At 43.8% G+C, this 17,447-nt stretch overlaps 2 protein-coding genes across 3 annotated transcripts in view; one reads left to right on the forward strand and one right to left on the reverse strand.

The window, feature by feature from the left end:
* Positions 1-2,041: 2,041 nt before the first annotated feature.
* Positions 2,042-8,579, reverse strand: SPACA9 (sperm acrosome associated 9). The gene is made up of 4 exons (XM_087914293.1): positions 7,993-8,579; positions 6,838-6,994; positions 3,729-3,931; positions 2,042-3,195 (listed from the first exon to the last, which is right to left on the reverse strand). The coding sequence occupies exons 2-4, from the start codon at positions 6,979-6,981 to the stop codon at positions 2,799-2,801; spliced, it is 744 nt and encodes a 247-aa protein (XP_087770419.1). The 5' UTR covers positions 6,982-6,994; positions 7,993-8,579; the 3' UTR covers positions 2,042-2,798.
* A 197-nt stretch (positions 8,580-8,776) lies between these two features.
* Positions 8,777-17,447, forward strand: part of AK8 (adenylate kinase 8) — a 44,413-nt gene continuing 35,742 nt past the window's right edge. For both annotated transcript variants that reach the window (XM_026712447.2, XM_087914289.1), the window contains exons 1-3: positions 8,777-8,910; positions 10,114-10,198; positions 16,877-16,926. In XM_026712447.2, the coding sequence (XP_026568232.1) occupies positions 8,827-8,910; positions 10,114-10,198; positions 16,877-16,926 (219 nt within the window). In that variant the 5' untranslated portion in view covers positions 8,777-8,826. The remainder of the gene's footprint in view (positions 8,911-10,113; positions 10,199-16,876; positions 16,927-17,447) is intronic.

Genomic DNA, 17,447 nt, shown 5'->3' on the forward strand with positions numbered 1-17,447 from the left:
AATTTTTCAAACTTGGGCTTTTATGAAAGGTTTTTTTAAAAAAGGAGAGGGGGGGGATTTCACTTGGACCCAATTTTCCATCACTCGAACTTTGCCTCTTGATCAAACATTCCGGGATCTACTTTTCTAAAAAAAATTTTTTTAAACATATTTGGCGTTTTGTTTTTCTAGTTGAAAAAAAAAAATTATTTGAAACGCTGTTTTTAGAGGCTTTAGCCTCTAAAGGCCATTTTTCCCTATTCTGTTTGGCTGCGAAGGTGAATCTTACCCTCCTTCCCCCCCATCTCCTTAAAACCTGCCTTTAGAGGGATGAAAACTTGATGCCAACCACCTCTGGTTTGCAAAACTTAAAAAAACCAGGGATGGTTAAAACAAGATCCCACTTTAATGCCTGGAAACCTCGCTTGAAAAAGGTGTAGGAGTTGTTTACAGGCAGCTGAAAGAAATCTTGACAGATCTTCTTTTTTCTTTTTTGGGGAAGAGAAATCCAGCAAGATAACAAAAAGAGAAAAATAAATGGCCACCCTTGCTTTCTTGTGCTGAGCAGAATAGCCAGGGTAGTTCTATAAACACCACCATAAATAATAAACATTTTACGCCGCGGGAGCTGGAGGTGTGTGGGTTGAAAGAGCTCAATTATTCATTTTATTTTGAGACTGAAGAGAAGAAACACTCCAGCAATCCTTGGCATGTTTTGGCTTTCTAAGGTGTCAGTAGAAAGGGGGAAACGTGGTTTGTTTTTATTTATTTTTTTGAAAGAGTTTTTAAAAACCTTACCATACAGGTAGTTCTTGAGTTACAACCATTTGTTTTAAAAATTTGAAGGAAAAAAAAAAACAAAAGGCACTGACAGCCGGTCTTCAGTCTTCGCAACCGTTGCAGCGTTTCTACAAGCATGAAAATGTGGGCGCTGATTCGTATTTATGACGACTGTGGTGTCCTTTTACAACCTTCTGACAAGCCAAGCCAGATTTTTTTCACCGCTGTGTGACTAAATTAATACAGCAATTGGCTTAACCACCATAGGAGGAAAGGTGGTAAAATGGGGGTAAGAATGAACCGCTGTCTGGCTTAGCAGCAGAAATGTTGGGCAATTGGACATAACCGGTATTTTCTGATTAAGAAGATGCCGGAAATAAATAAATAACCATCCAGAATGCTTTGGAGGGAGCAAATTGGACATTTTTGGGAGAAAAAAAACGTCATGGTCTATATACCCATCCCCTAACTGGCTTAACCAGAAGGATTTTCATACTGGTTGTAAGTCAAGAAGGAAAACCTGGTTTTTTTCCCCCCCACCCAAAACTGCTCCGATACGACCAACCCACAGATCACTCCAAACCCATCCATGCTGTGGTTCAGCATCTCATACCAGGGCAAAATTGGGGTGGGTGGGGGTGGGGGCTGCCTGGGAAGGGTGGGGTGGGATGTTCCTACAGTGGCTTATCTAACTGGCCACGAACAATGTGATGGTGAACATTTTAGCCAAGAGCATTAAATGCAAGGGAAATGGCTTTATTCAGAAGCGTCTTCAGGTTGGAAGCAAAAAAAAAGGAAGGGCAGAGGTAGTTTAGGAACCCTGTGAGAAGGTGGAAGAAGAAGAAAAAGAAAAGGGAAAAAAAAACCACAATCAGACCCAAAAGAGCAGAATTGGGAGATCAAATATTGCACGGGTCTTTAAAAAAAAAAAAGTTTTTTAACAGTTTTCTGGCCCTGCGGTGGATATCCAGAAGAAAGAGTTTTCCAAATAGTTCAACTCCAGCTTCCAAATTGCATGTTAGTTCGGGTTGCAAATGCATAACCTTGGTTAGAAGGTTGCTTCTCAATTTTTTTAAAAAAAATGAACTGCAGTTTACATGTTCCAGGATCCAATCTTGAGTTGATCCTGGTGACCGACTCAGATTGGATCTTGCAATCGGAAGCTTCTTCAGCTCCCTGATCCCCAAAGGTCCTGATTTTAAGTATTTCTGCTCTGGGATCAGTTTGGAAAACCAGCAGGGGACAGACCCATACAAGGGATTGGCACTAGGGCTGCACATGGTTTTAATCGGGAATATGGCAGAGATTTGACCGGAAGGTAGAATCTGATCTAGCTGCCTTTTGGAACTGAAGAATCCAACTGGATTACCCAATCGAAGATGGCCTGATCAATTTCCCCGGCTACGGACAGGCTTCCAAAGTCAACAAGGTTGACTTGACTGGCACTCAAGGAACATGATGTTTGTTGACTCGATGGGATTCCACCAAGTCAACTGAGAATCTGGGCTGAATTAGACCACAAAACCCAACAAGGTTTTGACTGGTGGGTGAAATTTCTGATTCCCCCCCGCCTACAATCCAAAATAGAACCATCCATGGGAACGGGTCTTCCTAACTCCCCCACCCTCAAAAATAATAAGACGCCTCCGTTGACCCGTTGGCCAACGCAACCTTGAATTCAAGCTAGTGGGCTTAAGCGGCGATTCCGTTCAACGCTGCTTGGGTTTTACACCCGCCAAAAAAAGAGAAAAGAAATGCAAATCGGAGTAGGGTTGGGATCCAGCTGGGAGGTGGCTCGGGTAGGTCATCCTGCGATCTGGCGCTACCACCAGGATCTACCACCAAGCAGGTGGTGGGGAAAAAAAATGACCTGCGGTCACCACCGAGCATGGCCTCTCTTTTCTGCACCGTTCTCAGAAAAGGCCATCGCTGAAGCAGTTACAGGGAGACTAATTTTTAATTTCTAGACACCGTGCATGAGTGTGGGTTGTGCCGTTCTCCCGCCCCCTCCAGCTCACCCTCCTATATTTGGTGGGGTTTCAGAAAGCATTTTTACCAGGCGGTTTCCAGGGACCGTCGAGGAATTTTTGAATGGCTTGCCCAAGGCCACCCATCTGTTTTATTTTAGCCGCCCGCCTATTCTCCCGCTTCTGAGCCCTGTCCACCAAGCTGAGCTTGGTCTGGCAAGCCTCGGTGACGAAAGTGGGCCGGCCTGAGAGGTCAAAGCCCTTCTTGATCCGGGTTGGCAAGTTTATCTGCTGGAGGATGGCCGCTTTGCGGGCACTCACGCTCTGCAGCATGTTCCGGGGAAGCTTCTCCGTGTGAGCCACCCACTCCTTCATGCAGTCCAGGACGATGGGGATGAGGCTGACTACCCCGCCGTAATGGTTCCGGGCTTCGTCGCAGCTGAGATGGTTCACCACGTCGTGAGGGTATCTGAGGAGGTGGAAAGAATTGTATAGAGGAGAAGGGAGTTATAAGGAGGAAGAAGAGGAGGAAATAATTATGTGGAGGAGAAGGAGCTATAAGGAGAAGGAAAAAGAGAAGGAAAGAATTATATAGAGAAGGAGTTGGAAGGAGGAAAAGAGAAAAAGAATTATGTAGAGGAAAAAGTTATCATGAGAAGGAGGACAAAGAAGAAGAAAGAATTATTTAGAGAAGGAGGAAAAAGAGAAGGAAAGAATTATATAGAGAAGGAGTTATAGGGAGAAGAAAGGAGGAGCAGGAAGAAGTTCCTCAAACCCTGTGACAGCAAAGTGGAGGTGGGGGAGGGGGCATTTACACAAGTGTGGTCAGTCAGTGGATGACTTCCCCCAAAAGTAAGACCTGGTGCCCTTTTTTTGGTGGCCAAAAAAATATATAAGATGTGGTCTTATTTTCAGGGAAACACTGGTCGTTAAAATCTATAGGGAAGCTAACTGGACGGAGGCTGGGCTTGGAGAGGACAAAGAGGGACTATAGAGCCTTACTTAGCCCGGAGGCCACTGAGGTCGTTGCTGTGGCTGACGTACATCTTGCATTTCTCCAAGATGGCGTTGGTGGTGGCGTTTCCAGGGTGCAGGGACTCCAGCCGTTGGCAAAGCTTGTGCAGTTCACAGCAGATGTTGAGAAACATCAAGAGAATGCGCTTGTTGGTTGTGTTGTTACAGTAGTGGTCCATGTAGGTCTGCACCTGTTGGACAAGCAGAGCGAGGACGGGGCAGAAGACGGGCAGTGTTCTGACCAAAGGCTTCCTGAGACACCAACAAACACATGTTAAATCCAAAACCCTTTTATTTTAGTTCAACGGCTGTGAATTATCGCCATTCACAGCCCGTAATGAGTCTCAACCAGCTATAAATAGTCCCATGGAAGTCTGCCAAAGCCCTTCGGGAGAAGTCTGATAAGAACGCACCTTTATCTTTCTTGAAATCTGCCAACGACTAAAGTACCAATTAATCTTTCAAAACCAAACGGAGCACAAAATTCACCATGGAGCTTTCAGGTTCCAAACCGATCAGAGCGAACAACGTTGCTTCCTGCAAAGGCTCCTGTCCCTTTGCACTTCCTTTATGTCTTATGGGAGGGCCAATCGCCTCCAAGACTTACTCCCAAGTAGCCTCTTTTTGTCTCAGCTGCTCTTGCCTTCTAGCAGCACTTCAAGCGTTTCGCTTAGCAACAGAAAATTCTGGGCTTGGTTGTGGCCATTAAGTTGAAGGCTTACTTTTTCAGGCTCTGCTTACACAATCTGGGATGCTTTAACACACATACACATAAATAACACACATATACACACCCTTCTTTTGTCATTTTGTCACCCAGAGCCAGAGGGAAATTCATTAACCAGGTTAGGCCTATTGAACGAAGGTAATAAGCCCGCCTCCAGCCAGCTTTGCAGTTTTCGCACTTTTGCCCCTTCGGGCAGCGGAGCGAAAAACCAGCACTTTTGCAAACAAAAACCCAACAACACCACAAACCCTCCCCGAGGCTAGTCATTATCTAGCGAGTTTTGGTCCCTGCCATCCCGTTTCCCCCCCCCCCACACCCCCACCCCGAAAAGTCAGGAGGAAAGTTTTGAGGGTAAGATTATAATGGGGTGCAGAGGTTGCCGACTCCAATCCGAGACTGGCCGGCGTTGTGTTGCAAACCCGCAATCCTCCGTTGGCTGCTGGATGGGTCTCAGGTCAGCTGTTAGCAGGCAAGCTGGTTCTACACCGAAGCTGTTCCTGGTCGTTGCTGAGTTTAATTGGATCCCGGGGTGACCAACTCAGCAGGAAAAAAGAGAGAGAGAGAGAAAGAGGGAAGACACTTCACTTTTAAGTGGCCCCACCAGATTTCAAATCCTCTTTCCTGCCTTCTCTTGTGTTCGGACCCCTGATGGGGGAATGTAGTAGATCAAAATAAAATCTTTCTTTTTCTCTCTCTGTGTGTGTGTGTGTGTGTGTCTTTGGATTGTGGTTGTGCTGGTGGTAGGTACACACACAAGGTTTGGGCTTCCTTTGCAGACAGTTGGGAGAAGGTGACGTGGGCCAGTCCCAATGGATTGTTCAGCCTGGGTTAGGATGAGTTCAGCTGCCGCAACAATTATTTCGTGCCTCTTTTGCAACTCGGCTTCTTTTTCGGCAGGATCCAGGCCTCAGAATTTATGGGATGGATGGATGGATAGGCAGGGAAGAGGAGAGGGATGGATGACAGACAGACAGAGAGGAGGTGGATGGATAGATGATAAGATAGATGAGATGGGTAGATGATGAATAGACAAGAAGTAGGTAGGTGGGTGGGTGGATGATAAAAAAAATGAGATGGATGGAGAGATAGAAGACAGATGAAATGGATAGCTGTGAGACAGATGATTAGAGAGATGACAGACCTAGGGAGAGAGAAAGAGATTAGATAGGGAAGTAGAAAGATATAGACGATAGAAAAGTGGATGAGTGAGTTTACTGATAACAGAGACCGGACTAGTTGAGTGACAGCCCAGCCCACAGCTACAGTCGTTAGGGAAGGTTGAATCCGTGAGACATCCCTTCATTTTCTTTTTTAAATAATTACTTCAAAGATAACCCATATAAGGTGTCTCCTCCTTCATCCTCTTCATCATCTCCTCTTCCTTTTCCTTCCCTCCCTCCCTCCTTCCCGATTCACTTAAAAGAGTTGACCGTTCTTTTGTTTTTTAACGCGAGTCCCCACAGTCCGGGAAACAGAAATAATTCCATCCACCGCCATTCATCACGTTGCTCCAGCCGGCGCTTCTCCATCCATCACAGCCCCGCGGGGGCAGCAAGAGCCATTACTTTTAATAGGTGCCTCCAAATGCTTTCGCGACACACACCGTGGGACCCTGCCCTCCGTTTCCTCCAGTGGGAGGAGAAAAGTTTTCAGCAAGTCAAGGAAAGGAGTCAAACCGTCACATGCCTTTTTTTGTGTGTGTTTCAGGGTCCTTTTTTTTTCTGATTTTGTGTGCTTTTATTGATTAGGTCGAAACAACCAGTGAAGGAGGAAGAAAAACGGACAGAACTGGAGATATCTTGAAAGTACTTCACATGTTCCTAGTTTAACAACAGAGTTGGAAGGGACCTTGGAGGTCTTCTAGTCCAACCCACTGCTCGAGCAGGAGATCTTATACTATTCCAGGCAAACGGTTGTCTAATCTCTTCTTGAAGAGATAAGAGATAAGCCCATCCACTGATTAATTCTTCTGTCAGGAAATTTCTCGTTCGTTTGTTCTGGGTTGCTTCTCTCTCTGATAAATCCCTCCTGTTACTTTCTTGTCCCGCCCTTCGGTGCTTTGGAGAACAAGTCAACGCTTTCTTCTCTTCCCCTTCCAATATTGGAAATAACAGAATCTAAGGAAGGGACCTTAGAGGTCCTCTTAGAGGGGGCAGAAGTCCCCCCATAAAACTCTGGACCAACGGCTGGACCTCTCCTCAATGTTCTTCCACGTCTTCCTTCTTCTCCTGCCCTCGGAGGCTTCGGCAGGCAGGTTGACCCCCTTCCTCCAAAACCCCTGTTCCCCTCTCCCCCTCCATTCTCACAGTCTCTCCCCCACCACTCTTGGCTCCAAGCATGGCGATGCACGGACACCCCCCCCCCTCTTACCTGCCCAATGCTGGACACGGGCTTAATTTTATCGTGGGCGTTCTCTCGGACGTGTTCCAGGGCAGCGATGAAGGTGAACTGCTGCTGCTGGAAGATTTTGTACGTCTGCTCAATGTTCCGTAGGCTTTCCTTAATTTCATTCATTTTTCTCCCCCTCCTGGAAGGAAGAAAAGCAGGCCCTTCGGTGATTTTTTGGGGTGTGTGTGTGTAACATTTTCAATGTTTTTAAGGTTGTAAATCACCCAGAGCCGCTGGACACGAGACGGGTGGCAAACAAATAAATAAAGAAGCAAGCTGGGTAGTCCTCAGCTTATGGCCACAATGGGGACAGGATTTCCGTTGCTAAGCAGAGCGGTTCTGGAATTCCTGCCTCTCTTTGCAACCTGTTGCCAGTTGTTAAAACGATTGAGGCTTCCCCCGAAGGTCGCAAAAATGGAGATCGCGACTCCAGCAGGTTGCAACTGTCCTAAATTACAGGCCGGATGCAAAGTCCCCCAATTTTAATCACATGACCATTGACGGTTAGGACCACAGTCATAAGCGTGGAGCCTGGAGTTTTTGTTTTTTTCCAGCGGCGTAACTTTGAATCGACGCTAAACCAATGATTTCTAACCTCTGCTGATGCACCGAAAAAATATTGAAGAGATGTCCCAGACCCGACTGCGTAGTTTAAAACTTGGGTTAGGTGGATTAATGCATCAAACCTGGAAAGGGAGTTTATTCAAAATTTGTGAACGCAACAGCAGGGCTGAATGGCGATGGGAGAAAAAGTAAAATATCTGGAATTAGGTTTATAGGCCCTCCGGCATGTGTGATACAACTGAAGGTTTCTGTCATTGATGTTTCTGTTTTAATTCACTGGGGTGGCTTTGCTGTTTACTTTCCAGAGTAGTTTCACGGCTAAGACGGGACTAGAACTCATGGCTAGCGATTTCATGCACTCTGCAAAACCAGGGTTAACTACCTGAATGGAAGGAGAAGAGCTGAGCTCTGCCCTTGGAAGCGGCTCAGGGGGGTGTATAGAATAGAATAGGAGGTCTTCTAGTCCAGCCCCAAGGACTGGACCATTTCAGACAAGTGACTGAACTCGGGGCCGTCGTGGAAAGGGCCCCCCGCCCCCCTTGAAGAGCCACCTGCCAGGTAGGCTCGGCTCACCTTTATTCTTTCCCCCGATTCTTCTGCATGTCCCAGACTCGCCGCTGCTGCTTCTGCTGCCGCCGCCGCCGACCAGCGGGATGAGGCACCCAGCGGCTTCTTCACTCCCCCGCCCGACCCTGTGCAAAGCCCGAGGCCGGTCGGGCAATTGTTACACGCGTCTCCCGGGGCAACTGGAGGGGCGGGAGCCCTGCTCACAGCCGCCACGGCCCCTCCCTCCACACCCCTTTACACGTGGAGACCAGCCGGGGAAAGCCAGAAAAAGAACGCCTGGTTTCTTGCAAAATAAATAAATAAAATGCTCCGCAGAGCCTCCAAAGCTAGGAGCGGTCTACCTGCCAACCAGCCGCCTAAGAGCTTGTGGCCGTGGCCAAAAAAGCAGAAAGATTGGAAAGGTTTGCCTGCTGGTCCGACACCTCCGGACTGTCTTTGTCTTGTTTGTCCCTTTGCCTTGCTGTATGAGGTGGTGGGGCTCCCCCGAGGCATGTAGTCGGTTGCTTCTGTTCGCCAAAGGTTTGAATGGAAGGGGAGGGGAGCAGCAGTCGGTTGCTGCTCCCCCTTGCAAAAAAGATTTGAATGGAGGGGGGAGATGAAACGCGAGTGCGTTCACACAACCTGGGAGAAACCCGTGCGCACAAAAAAAAGGGGGACAAAGCGAGTCCCGCAAGTCAACGCGTTTGCAAAAGCGCCTCTCGGCCGCCCTCTAGCGGCCCTCCGCCTACCTTAGCTAGCGGCTTTGGAAGGTCTGTCGCGAAGTGATGACGCCAGCGCGGGAGAAGCTCGTCTCCTATTATGAGCGTTGCGGCATAGCGACGCGCGGTTGCTAAGGGCGCCATGGACGCTACCAAGAGGCCTCTGTACATCCCCCCGCAGATGGGCCTCTACGCCGAGAAGCACCGTCTTTTCGAAATGATGCAGGTGAGGGGAAGCCGGGCCTTGCCGGCTGGTTTGGGGAAGAACGGCCGCCGTTCCCCCTGTCTTCGGGGCGCGGACAACGGGGAAATTCTCCCACCGCAGCCTTGGCCGAGCTGCCTTGCGAGGAAACTACGCTTCCCGGCATGCTCTGCGCCCAGCGAGGCTTCGCATTGCTTTGCACCCTGCGGGAACGTTGTTTCTCTTGCAAAGTTGAAGGCCCATGCAGGCTGGGGAATAGGGGCACTGGAGTTGGTGTAGAGGTGTGATTTTTGCAGGGTTGCTGCAATTTTTAAATCACAAACTTTTGCAAAAGCTGGAAAATGCATTTTTGTTATTGTTGCTCCGCTTGATTCTTATAAGAGGAAGAGGGCGCACAAACATGATTGCAAAAATGAGAAGTTGCTTTAGGGACAGCTCGATTTGTTTTATTTTATTTATTTATTTATTATTTTTATACTTAACTCAAAGTATCAAATCTACATACTATCTATGCCTTCCTGCTCTTATTTTCCTCCCAACAACAACCCTGTGAGGTGGGCTCAGCTGAGATAAAGCGACGGGCTCAAAGTCGCCCAGCTGGCTTTCTTGCTTAAGGCAGGATTAGAACTCAGGATATCCAGGTGACTGGCCCAATGTCGCCAGCCAGCTTTCATGCCTAAATTGGGACTAGAAATAGGATCACAATACAACCTACACCCCAGTACAATAATTGTGGGTTCTTCTGCTGACTGATAGAAGTCCAATAAAGGAACTAATTTTTCAAAATGTTTCCAAACTTGGAAGCAAGATTGGGGTGAGAAAGTAACATTTAAAAAAGTGAGTTAAAAAACATCACAAAGTTCTGTTTTTGTTGCAGCTTTTTATTATTGTTGTTAGATACAATCCTTTCCAATTGCAGGTCTACTAATGTGCTTCTGAATTATTTTTTTAATGTTAGCCGTCTTTGTGTAATATAAGCCAGGAAGTTCTCCCCCCACCCCAAGTCAGTAGCATGAGCAGAATTGCCTGCAAGAAAGCAAAATTCCAGTGGCATTGTACCTGTTTCTAAAAAACAGGGGCTCAAAAATGCACCCATTTTTCACGGAGGGGGGGGGGGGGCTTTTCCTAGTTAATTCTGACTTTGCAAACCTTTGGATCTGTGAAAACGTTTGGAACAGGGACCAGAAATTGCTTCCTTCTGACTTAGTCCCATTGATTCATTTCTAGGATTTGCTGGGAAATTTGCTAATCCACCAGCCGGAGAATCCCCTGGACTTCTTAATAAGACAGTTAAAATTCAGCAACTGTGACGGTGAGTAAGAAGGGTGATGGAAGGTGGCCTGTATTGAAACGATTGGCTGAAAGTTTTGAGCAGTTTTCCCAAACTGGAGTGAACAGTTACTTCTTTCAGAATTGATCATGTTGCCTGGGGATTCTGGAGGTTGTCTCCTTTCCAAACATCTGTAAGACTCCAGATTGGGAAGGAAGGTTTAAGAGAGTTCACCCTTGGCAACTTTAAAATGTGTGGACTTCAACTCCCAGAATTCCCCAGCCAGCACATTTCAAGATGCTTGGACTCCCAGCATTCCCAAGCCGGTATAGTGATTTAGAACACCCTTCTTAAATAAGTGAAGATGCAACTCCGTCCACATCAAATAAAAATTAAGAGCCGCTAAGCCAGGAAGAATAGCGGGATTTCTGTAAGTCTGATTTAATAGCGCTTTCTTTTTCCTGATCTTGAAGGAAGGACTGGATGTTTTGGAAGAAGGGGGTTGGGTAACCCCCTTCCCTTTATTAAAGTCATCAGCAAAGCTATGAATTTTCATGATTTCTGCTGGCAAGTCAGTTTTCACCCCAGAGAAGGTTTCAAGCAGAGACATGGAGGAGAAAAGAAAAGAAAAAAGTATCTATTCTTGTCATGAAGTCAAAAATGATTTTAATTAGTCATAAATTCTAAAGCAATGTGTTGAAAAGGGAGAGATTCCCTTCCAATTCTTCACAAAAGCAGTAATAATCATTTAGACCTAAATTTGTGGACAAGGATAAAGCTGTTGAAGATTTAAAACCAGAGAGGTTGCCTTATTGAGAAAGTGAGGTACTTTTCTTACTTTTGAGCCTTTGGGCTTTATTCAGACTAATCACCAAAGATTAAAGATGTGCAACCTTTCACCCTTCTGTGAATTTTTGTTTGCTTGAAAAATTAAGTTTGTATTTGTGGAAGGGAGACATAGGACTTCCTCAGAGCCTGTATGATTAATTCATGGTGTTGCTTGCCATAAAATGCAGTGTGATCCTTGCAAGATAATGGCTTTAAGAAAGACTGGTACATTTGTGGAAAGCTTCCTACTGACAGCTAATATGAATTTTTAAATCAAATTTCATTAAGTTTTCTTCTTACCGTCCGATGCTTGGAGATGATTTGATTCACACAACAACTAAACCACCTTTATTTGACCACAATTGGCTGGAAACTGCAAAGTATCCATCCAAATGGATCTTTCTGCGTTTTCTCAAAAAAACCATGAAGGTCTGGCTCTTAGACTCTCTCATTTGATTGGTCTCTTCTTTTTTAAAAAATTGACTTTATTATATTTTTTTTGAGGGTTGTGAACTGCCTCAGAGTCCCTCAGTTGGCAGGCAAGCAGGGAAAAATTATTATTAATCACCCCACGCTTCTGGTGGGTCTCTCTCTAACATATCCAAGCAAGAAGCTGTTGGCACAAACTAAAATCAAAATTTCTATCTCCTCTGTTAGACTGAACAACAAAAACAACAACCAAGGACTGTGTTTAGCTTGCCTTGTTTTATACAGCTCACAATTCCAGTTTAAGAAACTTTAGATGGCTGAAAAATTCAATAACACAATACAACAAGTCTGAATTACAATGGTTTTGTTCAGCAATTTTGCCAGAGTTTTTAGCTTGCTCATAATGTTATGCCAAGATTTGGTCAAACCCAGACTTTATCCTGCTTTACAGCTTGCCCAAAAGCCAAACTCTGTCCTGGTTTAGAGTTTACCTGATAGATAATAGGTAATAGAATAAGAAGCCAAGGAGAAAGTGACTCATTTTACAGTAGTTCCCATAAACAGTTTTCTTTTCAAAGATACCAGAAATGTGACATATTTTGACCTGCCTCAAACAGGCGTCTCCTTCGCCTGATTTCTTAGCATCCATAAATCCAGATCATAATCTCTGAAACGGCACAGCATTCAGGAGAAGCTCAATTCTACTTCCGCTGATCGTTTGGATGCTGAAATTTTATCTATTAAATCTGTACCGCCGCCCATTTCCCTGCTGCCACACTGGGCTGCTTACAGGAAAAAAAAAAAACCTTTAAAACGCAGCAAGAAGCAATAAAACTACTACGGCACTTTTGGAACTATGTATCGATTATCAATCAGGAACCCTTGTCGAAGTGTTTTAAATCCGACATATTTTAAATCCATTTTTTGGGGAAATAAGATTAATTTTTCTCTCTTTGCCATGATCCAGGATGAGTCAGGATGCCTCGGAGCCTTAAAAAACAGTGGGTCAGCCTTTATTTAAATTTTTATTTAGTTTTGGCTGTTTTGAATTAATTGCTTTTTTTTTTACAAGCTTCCCCATATTTTCCCCTGGAAGAATTCAATTTTGGTTCCTGTCCTCTCCAAAATCCATCACATATGTTTAGGGATGGTGGAAGATTTTTATTTTACTTTTGGTATTTTTTTTTAAAAAAAACACCAGCGTGCAAATGTGTAAATCAATGCATTTGCTACGTCTGCTAGCTGTTCCTAAGCAGAAGGAAAAGCAGATTTAGTACAAAGCGAACGTTTATAGTTGCCCTGGGCAATATTAAAGCATGATACGGTGTGTATAATGATACGTTTCGTTTTTTTTATCAAACGTTTGTCCAAGAAAGCAGTGTATTAAAGCTTCAGTACCTCGGGGTTTTGGTCTGAATTTTAAATCATGCTTCCTACTTAAACCTCAAAAGGAACTGCAGCTAGAAAACTGCTTTTTAATTTTTTTTTCTTTTTTTTCCAGTTTGCTTTGAAGCGGGTGGAAGAAGTTGATTAGTGTTGGCACCAAAGCATACATCCGATGACTCTGTTTATAAATAATTCCTCATTACTAGGCTGAAGTTTCAAGGTGTTAAAATTCTAAGGGGGTGGCGGTGGTGGAAACAGAAGTAGGGGGAAAAAAAGAGAAAGAAAGGAAAAGAAGAAGAAAAAGAGAATAGAGGGGGAAAAAAAGCGGTATGTTTTAATTAGAGTCGGACAGAAATTAGGCGATGAAACAGCTTAATATAATCAGTTAACATGTTCTTTTTCCAAACCTTCTGGTTGCCCTTTTCAAAACCAATAAGGGAAGGAACATTGCCTTAAACTTCCCAAGCCAAGAGAGAAGCTTTGTTAAGATGAATTTGTAATCTTGATTTAAAAGTTGTCCTTGCCCAGGTTTGTCTTTAAAAATGCTTGCAAAACTTCGTGGGGAATAAAATGGCTCAGCACTGTTCTTCTTCCTTAGCTACCTTTCAAGACCAGACAGGGTTTTTTGTTTTCTCCTGTTCTTATTTTCTATTTTAACTGATGGTTTTAGTTGATTATGTTAGATTTTAGTGTGTTATTTTTGCTATTATTTCATCGCAGAATGTGGTTCTTTCATTGCTTTAGATTTTAGTTCCTTATTTGAGTTTCTCTTGATTTTTATTATCTGTTTTCGCTTATTGTGGTATATAATTATTAATTTTTTCCCCCATTGCTTTGATGTTTTAGTTTATTGTGTCACATGTTTCAGTTTATTTTTCATTGCTTTGAATTTGGTCTATTGTACTATATATTGTAATTATTTTTTATTGTTTTAGATATTATTTTTTATTAATAAATAGAAATAATAAACTAATAATAAATAACATTAGATATTATTTGGGTTTATTTTGTTTTTTGACATAGGTTTTGTTTATTTTTCTATATATTTTAATTCATGTTTCGTTGGTTTAATTTCAGCCTGTTTGAATCTGTTTTTATCGTGTATTTTAGTTTATTCTAGTTTTTCATTCATTTTGCTTTATTTTCTATTTTATTTTGGTATTTTATTCTATTTATTTATTTTAGTATTATTTTTTATTTTAGTTTATTGTTTTATTTCATTCTTTTTTCTTAAAAAAAAGGCCATTACACTCTTCGCCTCTTGTCTGTTTCCAGAAAAACCTCCTTAAAGGAGGCCATAGAAACAAAAACAGTAAGGCCATTTAAAAAACAAACGAACCATTTCCTTATTTCTTTTTTTAAAAAATACAGTATCAAAATGTCAGCGAGCCTGTATCAGGATTCGTTAGTTAATTTTAGCATCCCTCTGGATGAGCTGCAGTCCTCCAGGCTCATATTGCCCCACTAAACCGCATTATCCGGGTTCTTTTGATTCGACCACACGAGAAACCCAATGGCCAAGTTCCCACAACCACTTGACCCCCAACTCCACTGTGGCTTCGTTGTGTGAACCCAGCCCTGCCCCGGGGAGAAGAGAAAATGGTTTCTTTGCCATTCCAGACCCCCTAAATTTGCTCTCTTTAAATGCCACTCCTGATCTCACCTTAGTAACGCTTCTCCCGCTCCCCAAAACCTGGTTCGGTTCCCCTTCTTCACTCAGACGTCTCCTGTAACCCTGGCTCGAATTCTCAGGCCATCTGCCCTATTTTAATCCTCAAATTAGCGATGATACTCAAGAGGGGAGACTGGAAGTTTCATTTAGGAAGGAGGCGTTACATCCCCAGGCCTGAAAGAACACACACACACGTGCAATATAATAATAATAATAATAATAATAATAATAATAATAATAATAATAATAATAACAACCACCCACCAATACATCACGCAATCCTAAACGCTTGGGAAGTGTTCGACTAGTGATTTGTGATAATGAAACCTAGCATAGTTATCTCGTTTGCTGTGTACACTGTCGTTTTTTGTGAATAATGATGACGACGACGATGATGATGATAATAGAAGCCTAAAGATGTTCCTCATGTTTTTAATTGTGCCCTGAACGGAAAGGTGTGCTCCTCTCGGCAACCCCCTTCCCACAAACACAAAGGAAACAAGATCAGGGAGAATTGGAGATGAATGTTCTCAGCCAGAGCAGAAAGAAGCTTGTCTCTGGTGGCCGAGGGAAAAAAACCTGGAAAATGTTCAAGGGGACTTCGGCTTCTAAGCTCACCCTGGGAGGAAGCTAGTTGCAACCATGAGACGTGAGAAGAAAAGCAAACGCTCTCTGCTGCTTTCTGATGAGCGGGGAGAGCGGCGAGGAATTCTTTCTGCGCTGGCTAGTTGCAGGAGAAGGACGTAGAAGAACAGAATAGGAAGGGACCTTGGAGACCTTATAGTCCAGCCCCCTGACCAAGGCAGGTGTCCTCATACTATTTCCGCCAAATGGTTGTCCGATCTTTTTGGAAAGATCTAGAGATGAAGATGAAGACAGATATGGAGATGGATGGATGGATGGACGGAGAGATATAGATAGATAGATAGATAGATAGATAGATAGATAGATAGATAGATAGATAGAGGTGAGAGATGGATAGATAGATGTGAGAGATGGAAGAGATGGATGGATGGACGGAGAGATAGATAGATAGATAGATAGATAGATAGATAGATAGATAGATAGATAGATGTGAGAGATGGATGGATGGATAGATGGATGGATGGATGGATGGATGGATGGATGGATGGATGGACGGAGAGATAGATAGATAGATAGATAGATAGATAGATAGATAGATAGATAGATAGATAGATAGATAGAGGTGAGAGATGGATAGATAGATGTGAGAGATGGATGGATGGATGGAGAGATAGAGATAGATAGATAGATAGATAGATAGATAGATAGATAGATAGACGGGCAGGTAGGTAGCAGAGATGGATGGATGGATGGATGGATAGAGAGATAGATGGATAGATAGATAGAGGTGAGAGATGGATGGATGGACAGAGAGATAGAGATAGATAGTTAGATAAATAGAGATAGATAGATGAGAGAGAGAGAGATGAGAGATAGAAAATAGATAGAAAGAGTTAGATGAAAGATGTAGATAGATGAGAGATATATAGATTGATGAGAGAGATAGAGATGAGAGATAGATGATAGATAAATAGAAGGCGTTGAAGAGAGAGTTGAAGTCCACAAAGTCTTAAAGTTGCCTAGATTGGAGACCCCTGTCCTAACATCCCTTCCTGGGATGAAGCCTGAATGCTGTTCTTTTAAAAAGTTGTGTTCAGCACTAATGCATCAAAAGTAAAATAGAAACAGGCCAATCCTCCTTCTGTCACAACCCCTTGCCCTGACCACAGTAACAAGGCCTCACGGGAGTTGTGTCAGCGTTCCAGAAAACCTCCACTCCAACAAATAACTCCGAGACAGGCATCAGAGAGACAAAGTTCTTTTTATTAGAGTAGTAAACTGGCACATCTGGGAAATCCTGAATCTGAAAGTTCCAGGTTTCCTTACAATAAATCAAAAATTACAAATCCATCCCCTGCGCCCATCCTCGCATCCCATGACCCAATCACCATCCGTCCCAACTTGAGACTTCCCCCCCTCACTTATGCGCAAACTAACATGACCTTGAGTTAGAAAAAGAATGTTGTGATGTCTAACTACCTACACTCCAGGAAAGTCCCCTCCTCCCATTTTCCCAGGCTCAAAATGTGGCGGTGTGGGAGCATCTGGTCTCAATAGGGCTACCAAAGCTGACAAGTTGAAGTCCACAACACCTAGAGGGGTCCCAAGGGAGAGAGAGCACCTTCTGTGTTCCCCATTCAGTGTTCTGACCACCTCCAGCCTCCTAATTTGAGGTCCTTGTTGAGGCATGAAGATTGTAAACGGAAGCACCGAACTGAACCTCAAGGAAGCAGCTCCTGTGACATGCAGTAACTAGAAACCGGCCCATTATGAGGGAATCAAGAATCTTGACAAATTTTTTTTCTTTATTTAATCCATAGCTCCACGAATCTTCTTACTTGGCCCTCCAGCCTCTGGAAAAACTACTATCGTGAGTATCTCCTCCTCCTCCTTTTCCTTTTCCTCCTCTATCCATATCTCTCCTTCTCCTCCTTCCCCTCCTCCTTTCTTCCCTCCTTCTCCTTCTCTACCATTCCTTCTTCACCACCACTTCCCCCATCCTTTTCTTCTATATAATTTCTTCTCCTTCATATAATTCCTTCTTCTTTGCCATATGATTCCTTTTCCTTCTTCTCCTCTTTCCATGGCCACCACACAAATGGTTGTAAGTGCAAGACTATTACTATTATTTCTTCTTCTTCTTCTTCTTCTTCTTCTTCTTCTTCTTCTTCTTCTTCTTCTTCTTCTTCTTCTTCTTCTTCTTCTTCTTCTTCTTCTTCTTCTTCTTCTTCTTCTTCTTCTTCTTCTTCTCCTCCTCCTCCTCCTCCTCCTCCTCCTCCTCCTCCTCCTCCTCCTCCTCCTCCTCCTCCTCCTCCTCCTCCTCCTTCTCCTTCTTCTGTTGCTTTAAGCCAAATAGAAGTCCAGCCATTTCTCTCACAGGGCTGGGTTAAG

Source organism: Pseudonaja textilis, chromosome 17, assembly GCF_049901715.1.
Source record: "Pseudonaja textilis isolate UNSWEBS1 chromosome 17, rPseTex1.2, whole genome shotgun sequence".
Taxonomy (NCBI): Eukaryota; Metazoa; Chordata; class Lepidosauria; order Squamata; family Elapidae; genus Pseudonaja; species Pseudonaja textilis.